The following is a 17397-nucleotide window of genomic DNA, read 5'->3' as shown; positions in this document are numbered from 1 at the left end:
TGATCCAGGCACTAAGCTAGGCCCCAGGAATACATTAGTGAATGAAAACATATGTGGTCCCTGTCCTCTGGAGCTTATGTCTACTAGAACATATAGACAACAAGTAAAAATACATACATACATACATACATACATACATAAGACATGAATGAAATACAGATTGTAGTAATAAGTGATGTGACTAGAAAAAATTATTGTGATAGAAAATGGTGGTGAGGGACTTCCCTTAACAGAAATAGCCCTTCTGAGATGAGCTGAGACTGGAAACACATGAAACATAAACTAAGGACGGGTGTGTATAGACTCCCAGGCAGTAAGTCTGGTGGGTCTAGAAACGGTTAGAAAGCCACTGTGGCCAGAAGCACCAGAGGTGAGCAGGATGATGGCTCTAGATGAGGTTAGAGAAGTAGCAGGACCCATATCATGTTGCTATAGATATCAGTTTGGTGAGTCTTTAAGTGGTAGATTTTTAAAGGCAAGAGAAGAGAGTGTGGAGTATAATCCATAACTTCATCCGGAGGAATTCCAACATTTAAATGGAACCAGTAAGAGACTGCAGAGGTGGGGCCAATAAGGAAAGGCACAGCAGGGAAGTCTGGAAACTTCCTCAACAATACCCTAACGTTTCTGTCATTTTTCTAAAACTGGCCTATTGTTTGCGTTTATCTTGACAAGGTGCGTTTCATTTTAGTTTTCAGATTTTTGCATCAGTTCTGGAAATAACTAGAGATATTTATATCCTAGAAAAGTCAATTTACAATTATCTAGAAAGCTATTTCCTCATCCCCATTGTAAATTATTCCAGGGTAGCCCAGGATCTTCGTTCGAATCCTGGGGTCCCCCCTCTGTGTTTCTATGGGGTCATATGAAACAGTGCTAGGATTTCAACTGAGTTATCCTTGGGATCATCCTGAGATGCTTGCCCCCGCCCCCTTGAAGGGTAAACAACACGCCATGCACTGTGGGTACTGTAAGGAATGGAACACGCTGCCTGGCCTATGGCCTGGGACGTAGGACTGAGCTCAGCGACCGTCATCTGCACGGTGGTGCGGTTCCGTTGCTTTGGGGACCCCTGAGATTAGAACCTGCGGAGCCATGGCCGCGGGGGGCGCCGCCCCAGGTAACTCAACAGCGCGCAGGGCCCAGGCCCCGAGCCTCGCGGATAGCCTTGGAAAACAGAGACCACAAAAAAGATGAGAGTCCAAGGAGGCAGGCGGAGACCTCGTTCCCGGGGGCCCAGAGCCTGCGCCAGCCCGAGGGCGGTCCATGCGCCGCCTCCTTGCGCTCTTCGTCAGACGGCGGCGGCGGTTACTGCTTCCGAGGTCATTTTACCCGGACGTATCTTTAGGGTGCAGACCCGGAGAGCGCCTGCGGGAGCGGGCCAGCCAACCAGCGCCCAAACTTCGGGGCAAATGACTCCCGTCTGCCCTCGCCCGGCTCTCGGCTACCATTTCTTTCCGTGTTTGCTCCGCTCAGTGTTTAAAGACGCGCGCAGCGCAGCGCCGAGAGCAGAGGCCGCGGGGCCGCCCCGGCCGCTGTCCAGCACTCGCAGCCTGAGTCGGGGCTGCCGCGGCGCCAGTAATGTCGGGGCCCAGACTGACAGGACACCCCTTGCAGGGAGTGGGGAGGCTGGGAGCCCGGCCTCCCCTCCCCAGGGCCGCCCAGGTTGGGGGAGGAGGAGGAGGAGGAGCAGGAGGAGGAGGGAGATGAGACCAGCGGGCGGGCCCCGAGCAAGCCGCGGTGGTCTGAGCGGTGTGGGAGCCTGAGCAGCCCCTAGGGAAATGCTTCTTTCCTGTTGTGTGTGCGGGAAGCCACCGAGGCCGTCCCCGCGCAGGTTGGACCCGTGCGCTGAGTTGGAAAAGCTTGAAAAGGCGCAGTAGTTTCCCAAATCCGCTTTCCAAGAAGGGTTTAAATCTCGCCTCCCCTCTCAGCCAGAACTGTGGGCTCGTCCGGGGGTCGGTGGGCGGGGCGAGGAGTTGTTGGCGGGAGATTTACATTTTTGGCGGCTGGACTCATTCTGAGTCCACTTGTTCCCTTTTTTCTCTCGTTCTGCTCTGCCATGCCCTGCTCTGAAGCGACACCCACCATCTCCCCCAGCAAGCGGGCTCGGCCTGCGGAGGACGCCATGAGGCTCCGCTTTGTCCGGCTCTCGGAGCATGCCACCGCCCCGAGCAAGGGGTCCGCGCGGGCCGCGGGCTACGACCTGTACAGGTGAGTGGGGATTTCCCGCCGCCTTCTGCGCGTGGCATCCCTACCCCACGCAGAGAAGGTGCAGGCCTGGAGTTGCAGAGTTCTCAGGTTAGCTTATATTCTTGCCATCTGCTGCTACAGCTTGAAACTTTCACTTAACAGATTACAAAAACAAACTCCTTTTGCATTTATGTAGGATTTCAGTCTTTTTTTTTTTTTTTTTTACTGTTGAAAATGTTAGTTTTCCTCTTTAGCATAAATTCAATAAGGATTTGGGATAAGCATGCAGAATGGTAACTACATGTAAATGTCCACCAAGGCATTATTTGTTTTGCAACATTTATTTTACCCTTTCCTGGTGGAAGGTAGAAATGAATAAGGCCCACCTTGGCCTTCAAGGAGTGGCCTGAGGGTGATGCAGTGGGCAACAGGAAGAGAAGCTAAGGTGGAAGTCTAGGTGCTGAGTATGAAAATACATGAGGAGGATTCATGAACGATGCTTCTGCCTTAAAGGATTTGTAAAATTTTTCTGTATGTCCATATTTAAGTTCTGCCCAAGGACTGGGAATGTCAAAAGGGTACAAATCAGAAAAGCAGTGGGAATGTCAGTAATACTACCTACCACCCTTTGCTTTGTTCAGCACCTTTTCCCTCTACTAAAGCCTTTACGTGTGGGCACTTTTTTTTTTTTTTTAATTTTTTTTTTTTTTCAACGTTTATTTATTTTTTGGGACAGAGAGAGACAGAGCATGAACGGGGGAGGGGCAGAGAGAGAGGGAGACACAGAATGGGAAACAGGCTCCAGGCTCTGAGCCATCAGCCCAGAGCCCGACGCGGGGCTCGAACTCACGGACTGCGAGATCGTGACCTGGCTGAAGTCGGACGCTTAACCGACTGCGCCACCCAGGCGCCCCACGTGTGGGCACTTTTATTGAATCCTCGGGACACTCCTGAAGTAGATAAGTGTTACTTTTTTACAGATGAGGGAGTTTGTGAAGACCTGAACTGATTGCTCAAGGGCTTGAATGTAATAAAATTTTTGACCCTTAATTCAGTGCTTTTTTCCCTTGACTACTGTGCCCAGTTCTTAGAACCATTAAGGTAGGTGAAAAGTGATACTGGGGGTTATGGGTGTTTAATACAGGACTAAATCCTTAGGATTTACTTTAAAGCATGCCGGGTAATTCTAATGTGAGAACTACTGGTCTCAGTCATAAGCACAGGAGGAGGGGAGAAAGGAGTGTGTGACAATAGAAAAAGGAAGGTGAGGTATAGTCTGTTAGAGCTGAAAGGGATGTGGTCAGTCCCTTAGTTTTCGTGGCTAAACGTGGAGTGATGTAGTTTGACTGCATCATGTCTGGGCACTGTTGTGAGTCAAATGAGAGATGTTGATTTAAGATACTTTAACATCCTCCTAATGAATAGAGATGACTGTATACAGAGATAGACATGGAAATAACTTCCCTCTTTAATAAATTAGGGCTTAACTATGGAAAGAGGAAATTCCAATGAAAGAAGTGAAAATGTTAATACTGCTTTACTAGTTTTCACTAAGGTCTCCAAAGTAACTTAACAGTTCTGCTCATTGTAAAATCTCTTAAATTTCTACCAAGAAGGGGGCTACAGTAAGAGCAATAGTAGCAGCATTTGATGGGTGGATCTTAGAATATTGGGTTCTCAGCAGTGTCCTTCTCCAGGGCCTATTGACAGTGATCAGCTCTGTCCCCAACCTGTGAGGTTCAAGGCTTCAGCTTGGTAAGCTTGGTTAACTACCAAGGCTAGCAGAACAGATGCAACACAGCTTTTTTTTTTTTTAAAGTTTATTTATTTATTTATTTTTAAATGTTTTTTTTTTTATTTTATTTTTGAGACAGAGAGAGACAGAGCATGAACCGGGGAGGAGCAGAGAGAGAGAGGGAGACACAGAATCCGAAGCAGGCTCCAGGCTCTGAGCTGTCAGCATAGAGCCCGACGCGGGGCTCGAACTCACGGACCATGAGATCGTGACCTGAGCCGAAGTCGGACGCTTAACCGACTGAGCCACCCAGGCGCCCCTATTTATTTAGTTTTGAGAGAGAGAGAGAGAGCGAGTGCTCAAGCATGATTGGGGGGGGGGGCAGGAAGGTGCAGAGAGAGAGAGAGGGAGAGAGAGAACCCCAAGCAGGCCCTAAGCTGTCAGCTCAGAGCCTGATGTGGAGCTCGAACTCAGGAACTGTGAGATCATGACCCAAGCTGAAATCAAGAGTTCAATGCTTAACTGACTGAGCCACGTGAACACCCCTATCTTCCTCTTTTTATATCGCATTAGTGAAGCATACAACTTTTAAAAGTGTGCCTTTCCACCCCCTCCTGCTAATACGTATTTCAGTTTCCCAGCAAAATTTTGTTCAGGGGACAACAAAATTACATGTTGATACCTCTTAAACCAAAATATTTGCCAGAATGACTATATCTAAAGGTAGCACAATTTTCATGATGGACTAAAAGAGAATATCTACCACTATCTTCTTCATAAGCTTTTTTTTATATGAACTGGAAACTTCGAGTACTGAACTCTTAGACTGGTTACTGAAATGTAAGATTGCATGAATTTTGTGATTGTTTTATGAAATATATTTAAAGCAATTCTATATACTTAGTCACAAGGAAGAGCGTATAGAAACACTTTTATGAATAAATACTGGTTACTTTCTTTCATTATTTTCCTAGTGCCTATGATTATACAGTACCACCTATGGAAAAAGTCCTTGTGAAAACGGACATTCAGATAGCTCTTCCTTCTGGGTGCTATGGAAGAGTAGGTAAGTGATTTAAGACATGGGTAACTATTTGTCAAGTTCTTCCTTTATGATCCGTTCCTTTATCTTAGTTCCATTTAGGGTATAAGTGAGGGAATGGATATTGTTTGGCATGTGTCCTAAAATAAAGAAGTGCCAACTATAATGGCAAGTGCAGCCATTTGGAAACTTTAGATTTCATGTAATTATCTGCTTTTTGCCTCCCTCTTTTTCTGATTCCTTGAGCTTTTAGGAGGCTCACATTGGCCCAGGAGTGTGTTCTCTCAGCTCCTCACTGAGAAACTGAAAATACAGGTGATTTTTAACTGGAGCTCCCCCACCAAGGATCAGATTGTATATGAGGTCACATGTGAAGACGGTAATGAGAATGGCTAATATTTGTTACGTAAGGAAAGAGGCAGGCTGGGGTTAATGGCACATGGCATTATAAGGCTAAGTAAAACTTCTGGCTTCTGCTCACTCCAGAGTCTGTCAGACCATTTATTTAGCCTTTTCCCCCTTTGGGTGTCCTCCCATGGGGTGTGTTACTGTCAAGAGATACCCTTCAGGGCACTAGAGGGTATGCCTTATAGCAGGAGGAGCTATGACAAAATGGAAAGCAAATCACCCGTCACTGGAGAGTTCAAAACTTTCTTCAAGAGTAACTTAACTTCAGAGTAAACCTAAAGGCACAAATGGAACTGTGGTGGGGAAGGGGCTGGACTACCACCATCTTGTTAGCCATGAGTGTGAGAACTGCTAATACTTCCGCCTTTAAACGAATCACGAGATGGGTTCTTTTTTCATCTCCTTTTGGCAGTATTTGACTGCATTTTGAGAATATTTGTGGTGGGGAGAGGGGAGATCAGGGAGATGGAATGAAATAAAAGGAAAAGCAGGAAGAGGCAGCATTTATTGACAAAGTGCCTGATTGAAGTATTCTGGAACAGAAAACTAGAAGCTAGAATAATTAACGATAGGCCTGTTGCTCAAGTCAGCAAGTATGAGGTATAATGTTAGCTTTTTATGTTTTCATTTTAAGAATAAAAAGCATAGTGGGAATGAGTTTTTAAGGTTTGTTTTTTTGACAGTTTGCTTGACTGATACCAAGCCTTTTCTCTTCCTCTGGTTCATTTGTTTATACAGATGGGTCGTTTGGCATTTGCATCATGAGTGGGATTCCCAAGTTCTAGGCTAGGCTTTGCCACTGGTTGGTTAAGTTGATCCTGTTTAACCCCACCCCCTCCTTTGCCCTCTTCCCATCTCTACTGCTATATGCCCAGACCTCCCATCTGAAAACAAGTCTCCTTCCTCAGTCTTGTGTCCCTGCCAGCCACAGTCCTCCCTTTGTGGCCAGACTTCTTAAAAGAGTTGCCTCGGCTTGCTCACCTCTCAGTCTACCCCAGCAGCCCAAGGCTTCACTGCCACACCTTCTCCACATCCTCCATGGCCCCAAGTCCTGTGGGAGTGGTTTAAGCAGCTTTTGAATTAAACTGTGTCAGGTTTCTCTACACTCTTTCCTCCTTTAACACAGTATAATAAATATATTCTTTAATCCAGGACCATCTGCTAAAGTTAAGATGTAGATGTTCTAGGGGAGGAGAGTGACGTGCCTTAAAGTAGCCAACTTCTCCTTTTCTTTGTTTTTCTTTTTCTTTTTAGCTCCCCGTTCTGGCTTGGCTGCGAAACACTTCATAGATGTAGGAGGTAATGTGTTTACGTTTTCCTTCTGTAAATATGTGTATGTATTCACTTTGCCTTTGCTTAAGAGGTAGTAATCAAAAGACAGGTCTTATTTTTATCTTCAACAATAGGAAATGATTTTTGTTGTGTTTTGCCTTTTTAGAAATTTCCATCTCTCAAATTATGAGGTAGTTTCAAGTATTATTTGATTATATCTAATTTTAAATGATCAGTATGTGAAATACATGTTATTTTACTAATAGGCTAACTAGACATTATCTGATGGATAGGATTTTTGCCTTGGCTTAGTGATAATCTGCATTTAGTCCAAAAATGACTCCATTCTTGGAAGAAAGTTAGTTTTACAAAGGTAGGAAAAGCTTTTATGTCATTTTAAAGCAATTATGTTTTGCTTAAATAATTAAAAAATTACTTAAGCAGTAATTACTAAATTCTTTAAGCAAGGGGCGCCTGGGTGGCTCAGTCGGTTAAGCATCTGACTTGGGACATGACCTTGCAGTTCAAGAGTTCAAGCCCCACATAGGGCTCTCTGCTGTCAGCACAGAGCCCACTTTGTATTCTCTGTCTTTCCCTCTCTGCCCCTCCTCTGCTTGTACACACACTCTCTCTCTGTCTCTCAAAAATAAATAAATACTTAAAAAATTAAAAAAAAAGAAAGAAATACTTTAAGCCAAAGTTATAGAAAATGCAGGTCAATCTTGTAAGAATTTTTTTAACCTGCATGAGAGAACCATCCATGTTTGGCAAAATATAAAAAGAAAATCTTTCTCTGAGTGAGAAAAGAAAACGCTATGCTTCCCTTTCTATGTTTCTTGTCAAACAAGTCCTCAGTGGCTCTGATTTCCCTTATAATCAAGCCTTACTCAGGTCTCCCAAAGCCAACAACTTCATCATGGAGCCACTTTCATGAAGAGCCCCCAGTCTGTGCTGTCCTCTTGCTGTAGGTTCCCTAACCACCCCTCACTGTAGGGAAATTCTGACCTTTGTTCTGACTTTAATTCCCATCATTATGAGCCGAGTGCTTCACCTAACTAGACGTCTTCTCCCTCCAAGAAGAAGGGAGATGGCACTTCTTTGCCAAGAAGTGGGTATGCCTCATTCTCTAAACACCTCCATTTTTACAAAGCTACTTTTTAACAGATGAAGAACTGTCTCAGAGATGAGTCCAAGTTGACATGTTGAACACTGGAATCTTCATCCATGGTTCCAATCCTTTAATCCGTCTGTTCTTTTCTTTTCTTTTTTTTTTTTTGAGAGAGGGAGAAAGTACACGGGGAGCTGGGGCAAGGGAGAAGCAGAAAAAAATCTTAAGCAGGCTCCACGCCACCCTCCACTTCCATGGCCCTGAGGTCACCACCTGAGACTTGAGCCAGAATCAGGAGTGGGACACTCCACTGGGTGACTGAACCACCCAGGCGCCCCTGCAGTCCCTCTGTTCTTTACACTGCAATTCAATGCTGGGTTTCACCTCACCCCATCCCTGCACCAACCAAGCACTGTGCTGAATAAAGTCACTGTTAACCTGCACTGCAGGCCTTAAGTAGGGAATGAGTACTGTCCCTGGGCCGTCTATCTGTCTGCCCTTGGTGTCACTAGGTGGTGCTGTGAGGCAAGACAGAATCCTCAAAGTAGTCCTTTCTTAGCGACTGAAAAGGAGCCAAGTTTGGCACAGACAGCAAGAATGGACAGCCCACTCGGGTTGAGAATTGCTTGGACTCGGTTATGCTTGCTTTCCAAAAATACTTTTATAACATCAAGTATGGTAATTGAGGACTATAACTTTAGGATATAAAAGATTGGATATATTTTTAAAGAAATTTCAAAGAGTTGTGAAAGGAACATGGGCTTTGGAGTAACAACTTGATTTGGGTCCCAGCTTTGTCATTAACTGGCTAGTTATTACTTTTCTGAGCCTCAGTTTCCTCTTCCGTAAAATGGAAATTAGTGTGCCTGCCTCAGAAGGATGGGAGGATTAAAGGAGAATACATGTAAAGCATCTAACACTGCTTGGCACGTATTAGACCCCAGAAGCTATATTTCTTGTCCCTTAGAGAATTCACGTTTTTTTTTTTTTTTTTTAAATGGGGCAGCTTTTTTTTTTTTTCTTTCTGACTTTGTTACTCATTTTTGCTGTTTAAAACGACCTCCTGAAAAAAAATTCATGTAAAAGAAATGGAAAGTTAGTTTGCCTGGTGGTTGGTGTGGTATTATTCCTAAAATCACATTGTGGTGTGTTCTTGGATGCAGAGTGTCTTAAAAATGTCTCTTAGGCACAGGTTTATCATCGTTGGCCACCATTTTTGTTTCAAAAGAGAGATGTTGTTAGAAATCCCAGGCTGTAAATAAGGGTCAAAGGGAAAAGTTGAGTATGCAGGATTCTGTTCAGAATCCACATCTGGTAGGTGTGGGTAGTTTTCACTAAAGGTTTCCAACAAATGACATGCCAAAGTCTTGACACAGTAAAACTTTTGCCTGAAGTCAGTTAATTACCCTGCCAGTTCCAATGTATGATTTTTCCAGTGATAACTTCAAAATACTTTTTGCTTTCTCATGAAGAGAAATATCCCTGATGCTTATGTTCCTTATGTAGAAAAAAGAATGTCTTGGGTTTTTCTTGAAGGTCAAATTGTCTTTGAGTAATACATAAACTTGGAACTATTGGATTTTTCGTACTATTAGCATTCATGCTAAAAAACAAAAAAGTATTAATTGAGGGCACTTTTTTTTCCTGCCATACATTTTAATTGACTTCAAACGACTTCATTTCTTTTAGTGAGTTAAAGGGCTTTTCACATTTTTGTGTGCCAAGCATAAAACCTTGGTAGATATCTGGCTTTGCAGAATTCAAGACATTCAACCATATGAGTCTGATTCGGATTACTTTATAGATATATGGCAAAGGCCTTTACAAAAAGGGAGTGTTTTTGTATGGTAGAAGATACCAGAAAGTAAAAACAAATGCTTGCAGGCCACAGGAAAAAGAATTTAAATGCCCAAACAAATAAGGAAAAAAATCGTAAACAAAATATAGAAGAGGACATACATATGTGCAACAAATATGCAGAGAAAAAAATTCTAGCCTCACTAGTCATCAGGGAAATGCACAGTAAAGCCAGGAGATACTGTTTTTCACTCATCACATTGGCCAGAATTTTTTTTTTTTTTTAAGATTGTTGCCATCTGGTACTACCAAGGACTTTGGAAATGGGCATTCTTAAATATTGCTGATAGAAGTTTGAATTGCTACACCTTTTTCACAAAGTTATCCAGAAATATCCACTAAAATTTAAAGTGTACACACCCTTTGATCAGGAAAGTGCTTTTCGGAAAGTTTTTGATGAGATTGAAAATCACGAATACACAAGGACATCTGTAAAGGACTGCTTTGTCTATTATAGCAAAAATGCAAAAGCAACCTGAGTGATAGCATGTAAGAGAATAGTTACACAGGGATAATGGTACTGTATTTCCATATCTCGGATTTAAAAAGAATGACTAAGGGGTGCTGAGTCTGGGTGGCTCAGCTGGGTGGCTGAGTCTGTTGAATGTCCGATTTTGGCTCAGGTCATGATCTCATGGTTCGTGGGTTCGGGCCCCACGTCGGGCTCTATGCTGACAGCTCAGAGTCTGGAACCTGCTTCGGATTCTGTGTCTCCCTCTCTCTCTGCCCCACCCCTGCTCACACTCTGTCTCTCTCTCTCAAAAATAAATAAAGATTAAAAAATTTTTTTCAAGAACAACTAAGATTCCTATTTATATATTAATTGCAAAGGATGTCTGATATTTTAAGTGGAAAAAAAGAAAGTAATACGTAGAATCTCTTACTGTAACATTGGCTCCCTGAAGGAGGGTAGAGGAACATTATTAGCTTTTACTTTCTATATACGTGTACTATTTGGGTAATGTAGAATTTTTCTTATAAAGTAGAAACCAAGAGTTCAGAAATTGGTCCCCATTGTCTTCCTTGAACCCTTTCTAGATAAGTGAGTACTAGACTGCTCAGATCTCCAACTTGGAGATTACATGGCCTTCTGGAGTCATCTGTTCCAGCATGGAACAACATGGTCTCTGCAGGGGTTTCTACACTGAATCTGATCCATGTTGTTCTCTACAGCCAGAACTTTCCGCATATTAATAATATAGAAAACAGCTGGTCCCATCTTTCTGTCAATTCTTTCAGTACATATTAAGGACTAATTTAATGGTCAGGTGGCAGTGGGGAAAGAAGACAGGCTTCAGTATTCTTTGAATTAGTCTTTGAATTTGTTTCTGTACAACTAGAAAAGAATAGACTGTTTCCTTCAGTCTAGACATGATATGAACCACTTCTGCTGCCTTTCTGCTACTTTCATACTCACTCTTCCCACTGTTAAAAATTTACTTTAATTCAAACTCTTAAAAGTGTTGTGTCAGGAACTTTTAAGAATGCTTAAATTCACTTTCATTCATAAAACACAGGGATTCATTTAAACTTCAACGGTAATCCACTGGAAAAATCTGAGTAGTTTTCCCCGTTCTGGAACTTTTTTAAAAATTTGCTCCCCCTCCCCCCCCACCACTCTTTGAGAAAATTGAAAGGGAATGCTTAACCTTGTTCTTAAAATTTTTTTTTCAGTTTACTTTCAAATAATTATGAGTCTGGCCAACCAATATTAATACCCATTGAGGTACATTCCTGGTTTTTTTTCCTTTGAGGATTTTGTTTGTTTGTTTGTTTAGGAGGAGGGTGTTACTAGTAATTAGGATTTAATTAGGATCACATGAGTCCTATCATTTTCCAAACAGAGGGGAAAGAATGAACATATATAAAAGGAAATTGGCAGGGGGTGGGGTGGGAGGGTGGGTAGAGGTAAGAGGAAGAGAAGTGACTTCTAAAAGGTAGGGGATTTTATTTTGGGGTAAAGAAAACAGTCCCCAAAATTGATTGTGGTGATGGTTGCACAATTCTGAATACACTGAAAACCGTTGAGTTGTGAATTCTGTCTTAATATTAAAAGAGGAAATGGGAAGTCCTGGTGCACCTGTATGATCTGTGCTTGTGTTTATGGAAATGTTTTAAATTCTTGACCCAAACTGAAATGCTAACAAGCTTGAGAAATGTACCTCTCTGGGCCAAGGCAGGGCCCTGATGCAAGTTTCTCTCTTGCAAAGATTTGCTGTCCTTGTGTTTATAATCTCAAACAGGTACTGATGACACATGGTTTCACATAAAAGTGTACTTGTTATTAAGCTTATGTGCTAATGTCTTCTGTGAGATCATGCTCTAAGAAAGGATGGTAGCTCACATTAAAAGGAAAGGAAGAATATGAACTGAAAGGTTCACCTCCATTTTTATTGCAAAAATGACTGTTCTGATATTTGGTAGACTGCCACTTAACAGTGTGTCAGCCTTGACTTCTTCCACAGCAGATCTTCAGGCTTCTTGACATTTTTTATTTATGACTCAATCACATTTCAATCTGGATATTAGTGGGAAGCTGCTACCAGGAAAAGCCTTTGCAACCCAATCATTATTTTCTCCTAGTCTTTTTGGCAGGCGTGCAGCAGGAAAACAGTGGTTTTGGAGTGAGCAATTCAGGATGACCTATCTGAGATGCTAAGTCCCTATTCCCAGTTTAGAATAGTAAACGGTCACCACTTGTAAGGGTGACAGGTTGGAAAATCAGGGCCATTTTATGAATTCTATGTATTTGCATTTTAGTAATATCATTTTTTAGTTTTGAGACTTTTTTTTTTTTAATTTTTTTTTTCAACGTTTATTTATTTTTGGGACAGAGACAGAGCATGAACGGGGGAGGGGCAGAGAGAGAGGGAGACACAGAATCGGAAACAGGTTCCAGGCTCTGAGCCATCAGCCCAGAGCCCGACGCGGGGCTCGAACTCACGGACCGCGAGATCGTGACCTGGCTGAAGTCGGACGCTTAACCGACTGCGCCACCCAGGCGCCCCTAGTTTTGAGACTACATAGTTCCAGAGCAAGAGTCACTTACCCATTTGCAAGGCTAAAGACCTCACAGCTACAGAAAAGTGATTTTGAGGTCATCGTACGCCCTCAGTGTTTTGGTAGCATAAAAACCATGCTAATGCTGTTTTTCTTTTCCTTAGCTGGCGTCATAGATGAAGATTATAGAGGAAATGTGGGTGTTGTACTATTTAATTTTGGCAAAGAAAAGTTTGAAGGTACGTTAACTACATACAATCACATGAATGTGAGTTTTCAGAGTTAGGAGTGTCTAAATAACACATGCTTACTCCTCTAAGGCAAGATAGAGAGAATGTGTCAATAAAATATCAGTAATAAACTCTTTCTTCTTTTGAAGTCAAAAAGGGTGATCGAATTGCACAGCTCATTTGTGAACGGATTTTTTATCCAGAAATAGAGGAAGTTCAGGTAAGTGTCATAAAAGCCGAGTTGGGAATAACTGATGTACCGTCTTCAGTGAAGGGAAAACTACAATTTCAAGCATTTCATATGCTATTTGAAACTAAATAATAGCACATACAATAGTCCTATTTTTAGCAAAATTAAAATCGTAGAATTTCTTGAAATGTTTTTCGTGGCTGTTATGTAGCATTACTTTGGATAATACATCATTTAAATATACTCTAAAATTCTATTTCTCTAGCTATTTTGAAAATTGCCCAATATTTTATTTATGGAGCTTTTTTAAAATTTAATTTTCTTTCTGTAATATCCTTTTTGAAAGTATGATACAGCTGGAATAAAAAATTTTTACAGATTAGGAGCTAGAGAGAACTGAAATAGGGTCTGAAATTAACCACCTGAACACCACCTTTATGTCTTTTCAGGTTTTGGATGACACTGAAAGGGGTTCAGGAGGTTTTGGTTCTACTGGGAAGAATTAAAACTTATGCCAAGAATAGAAAATGAGAAAACATACTTTTCTTAAAAATAAAGAGTCTTTGCTTAAGGTGTTTTGGTGTTTTATACTTTTGTAAACTTATTAGTGTTAGCTACTAAAACTGGTTGTCTTAGGATTAATTAAGGAAAAGATACCTCAGTTGGGGTCACAAAGGAACTTACTTGCTTGTGTTTTTATACATTTGAATGTTGTATAAATCTGTGTGGTGACCTAATACAAAGTGTTTCTTTTTTTTAATGGAATGTATATAAATTACAGATCCAAAACTCCCTGTATTATTTAATTTACTAAATGCTGCTTCTCAGCTTATTAAATTGCTTTGTAAATCATAAGTAGTACCTTTCATTCCATAAATTTGACTTCTTTCACAGATACAAATTATCGCACAAAGTGAACTAAAAAGATAATAAGAAGTTGAAGTTACTCCTTGTCCATCCCTTCTCTCCATTGCTCTCAAAAGTGATTTTGATCTTAAGATTCTTTGTGACATTGGGAAGAAGAGAATCCTCAGGTTATTTTTTAGTTTTATTTTTAATCATCCTTTCATCCTTTTGGTAGGCCCCGGTTGGCTGGATAGAACTATGTTTGTGAAAGGAGATGCAACCTGGGGATTTCCAGTTGGTTCATCTTCCTGATTTCGTTCCATCAAATAAATTGTACAAGTTGTGTACCTTTCTCTCACTGTAATAGGGTATAGCCAAGAAAATAGGCAATTTAATAGGGAAAAAGTAGAGTAATGGTGTGTGTTTAGGCCATTGGGTTTGCCCATCCCAAGTACTTTTGAGTTAATACGAGTAAGCAGTATTTCATCACAGGTAGGGGGCTGATTATGTGGATTTGCTTGATTTAACATCATTTGCAACCTTGTAGGCATGCACTGTATTGCCCAGGCCCCTTTGCACAAGGGCTGTCGGGGTCACTTCAGCTTTGCTGGTCAGATGCACTAGTGGGAAGCTCATGAGACATCATTTTGTGAGTGTGGGTCATGCAGATGGAGTGCTTCTGGAGCTGGCAGCTCTCAGCGACCCGTTCTTGGAAGCACAGGCTAGAGTGTGTGTCTTCCGTCCTTCCAGTGATTCTTTAGACCATTTCGTAACCTGTAATGTAGTATTTTCCATCTGTGGGTCACAATTCACTAGTGAGTCATGAAATCAACTCCTCTAATGCATTTTTAAAAATTAAATAGAGAAACAGCAGAGGACAACACATGTCAACTGGGTAAATATTGTGAACATTGTTTGAATTACATATTCATATGTTCATGTGTATACTGGCTCATGATATAAATTATTTCTGCAGTCAATAAAATTTAAATAAATCCCCTTGTGCTAAACTAGTGGATTCTGTCCTCTGAACACTGACCAATACGTAGTAACAGTTGAGTAAGAACAAATGGTATGATGTGACTGCCAAGAGATTCGGTCTTAGTTACACTGTTAATGTTAGTTCCCACTTACTGAAAATTCACTGTATTAAGCACTTTTAGAAACTGCTTGTTTGTTTGTTTGTTTTTTTTTCTCATGGCATACCTGTGGGAGAGTAGATAAAACACTTAAAAAAATGTTTTTTAAAGTTTACTTATTTTTGAGAGAGAGTGTGTTTGTGAGCAGGAGGGGCAGAGAGAGAGGCAGACACAGAATCCAAAGCAGGCCCCAGGCTCTGAGCTGTCACCACAGAGCCCAATATGGGGCTCACACCCACAAACCGTGAGATCATGATCTGAGCCAAAGTCAGATGCTTAACCAACTGAGCTACCCAGGCACACCGATAAAACATTCTTTATAGATGACAGATATAGGCACAGAGGTGTTTAGTAGCTTGCTTAACATTTCAGCTGAAAGACCACTCTTAAAACTCAGGTCCTATGGCTTTGAAGCCCATGTTCTGTGCAACCTTCAGTCTTGCAAGTGGTAGACAGAATACAGAATGGAAGAGATGGTGAATGAAAGTCCTCTAGTGTATTCATTCCTGGTGTCTTTCCATCTGGGCACCAGACTTATGGAAAGTTGTTTACATCTGAATCTACTCTGAAAGTTAGAGACTTGAAACCATGTTCATGAGGGATAAATGGAAGATCTCTGGGGTGGGGTGTTGTTTGTAGAAAAAGTGTGTGTTGGGGTGGGAGAATGTGGGAGGAGGGGTGGCTATAGAAGGTCTCTAGTGGTATGACAGATCTTAGATGTTAAAGACTCAGAAAGGGAACTAATTAGGTTTGTCATATGTGACCTGATCGACTGGAACTAGGTAGGATCAGTGCATTTAATCTATAGCAGATGGGAGCTGTGAGATAAGAGAAAATACATATTGGTCTCTGCCCCCGATTCCTGGCACGTAGTTCCTAAACTGTTGTCATTTCCTAAGTGATAAGAGCACTAGGTGCATCTCTTGCTCTAATACTGGTCGTTGATTCCGGTTGCTCACACAGAGCTCCTGAAACCCTTGTAATCTACTGGGTGATGACTGTCTTGTTCAAATGAAGTGACTCTGGGTGGCTTCCTGGATTGCTCCTGGGTGGAGGCTGGTCACTAAAAAGACCAAGTCATGGTGAGAAGTTTAGAACTTTTAGTCCTGACCCCTATTCTCTTGAGAGGGGAGGAGGGCTAAAAATGGAGTTGATGATGGATCATGCCTAAATAATGAAGCCCCCATAAAATCCCAAAAATAGGAGATTGGGAGAGTTTCTGGGTTGGTGCACACTGGAGGTGCTGGGAGAGTGGCACACCTGGAGAGGGCGTAGAAGCTCTGTGACCCCACATACGTTGCCCTACTCAGCTCTTCCATCTGGATCTTTTATCATATCATTTAATAAACTGGTGAACTAAGGTGTGTCCCTCAATTCTGTGAGATGTCTAGGAAATTGAACTGAAGGGGGGGGGGTCCCTGGAACCTCCAATCTATAGCCATTTGGTGAGCAGCAGAGGTGACAACCTTAGCTTGTAACTGGCGATCTGAAGTGTGTATTGGGGGCGGGGGGGCAGTCTTGTGGAACTGAGCCCTTAACCTGTGAGATCTGACCCTCTCTGGGTAGCTAGTGTCAGAGCTGAGTTAAGTTGTAGGACACCCTGTTGGTATTACAAAGAATTGCTTGGTGTAGGGAGAAGCCTCTGCACAACTAGTGACCAGAAGTGAAGTGTTTTAGTTGAGTAGTAAAGAAGACAAACGGAAGAAACGAGGGCAGACCTGGTTTTTTCCTACATAGGAAGGAAACAAGCTGAGTTTTTTCTTTACAGTGGCATAAGGGCAGACTCATGGAACTTCCCTAAGACAGCAACTTTAATGAAAAAGCAAAGAATATGCCATGTGAAAGAGCCATATCCTACCAGTCAGTTGGGTTGGGCTCACTGGAGACAAATATTCTATGTTATATATGCAGAGTTCGCGTATTTTATACCATTTTTACTTTGTTTTATGTGAAATATAACATTTAGAAAAGTGTATAAAACAAAAGTGTACAGTATAATGAATAACTACAAAATAGAACACCCAAATGGTGGTCTGAAAAAAAGCACTGTGCTGGTTCTTGAGCTCATTATCAGTTTGGTTTTATCCCAACCACGTGGATTTAGTTGGTAGGAAAAGGAAAACAAAAGGGTCCATTTATAAGGCCAGTTCTTCCCCTCCCAGCAGAAAGGAAACCGAAGGTTTTTACTGGTGGCCAAAGAGAAGCATCATTTTCACATGTAGGACTGCACCTTGTGATTTTTAGATTAACTACAAGTTGACTAATAATTACCATACTATCAGTTTAGTAACTTCTCAGGCAGAGACCAGGTAGTTTTCTTTTTCCTTGACGGGTCTTTCTCACTCACTAATGATGCCCACTATCCACTCCTGTCCTTGGT

At 41.9% G+C, this 17397-nt stretch overlaps 1 protein-coding gene across 3 annotated transcripts; it reads left to right on the top strand.

The window, feature by feature from the left end:
* Nucleotides 1-1080: 1080 nt before the first annotated feature.
* Nucleotides 1081-13603, top strand: DUT (deoxyuridine triphosphatase). Of its 3 annotated transcripts, none has more exons than XM_047075146.1 (7): nt 1081-1120; nt 2076-2211; nt 4900-4991; nt 6630-6674; nt 12777-12851; nt 12992-13062; nt 13482-13603. In XM_047075146.1, exons 1-7 carry the CDS (start codon nt 1096-1098, stop codon nt 13536-13538), a joined length of 501 nt encoding a protein of 166 aa, XP_046931102.1. In that variant the 5' UTR covers nt 1081-1095; the 3' UTR covers nt 13539-13603. The 3 variants fall into 3 exon arrangements, with proteins under 3 accessions (XP_046931102.1, XP_046931101.1, XP_046931100.1); XM_047075145.1 differs by lacking the exon at nt 1081-1120 and adding an exon at nt 1346-1578; XM_047075144.1 differs by lacking the exon at nt 1081-1120 and adding an exon at nt 1346-1665.
* Nucleotides 13604-17397: the final 3794 nt, after the last annotated feature.

The sequence above is a fragment of the Lynx rufus genome, unplaced genomic scaffold (genome assembly GCF_022079265.1).
Source record: "Lynx rufus isolate CCGP_SWC_20201006 ecotype Redwood Valley unplaced genomic scaffold, mLynRuf1.p SCAF_13, whole genome shotgun sequence".
Taxonomy (NCBI): Eukaryota; Metazoa; Chordata; class Mammalia; order Carnivora; family Felidae; genus Lynx; species Lynx rufus.
This window is presented reverse-complemented; position numbering and strand designations above follow the sequence as displayed.

Bases quoted from the DNA above. Each gene is read 5' to 3' on its own strand.
- DUT (XM_047075144.1), top strand. From the start codon at position 1,413: ATGACTCCCGTCTGCCCTCGCCCGGCTCTCGGCTACCATTTCTTTCCG. The intron at 2,212-4,899 runs GTGAGTGGGGAT...TTATTTTCCTAG, and splicing joins GCGGGCTACGACCTGTACAG to TGCCTATGATTATACAGTAC. The intron at 12,852-12,991 runs GTACGTTAACTA...CTTCTTTTGAAG, and splicing joins TGGCAAAGAAAAGTTTGAAG to TCAAAAAGGGTGATCGAATT.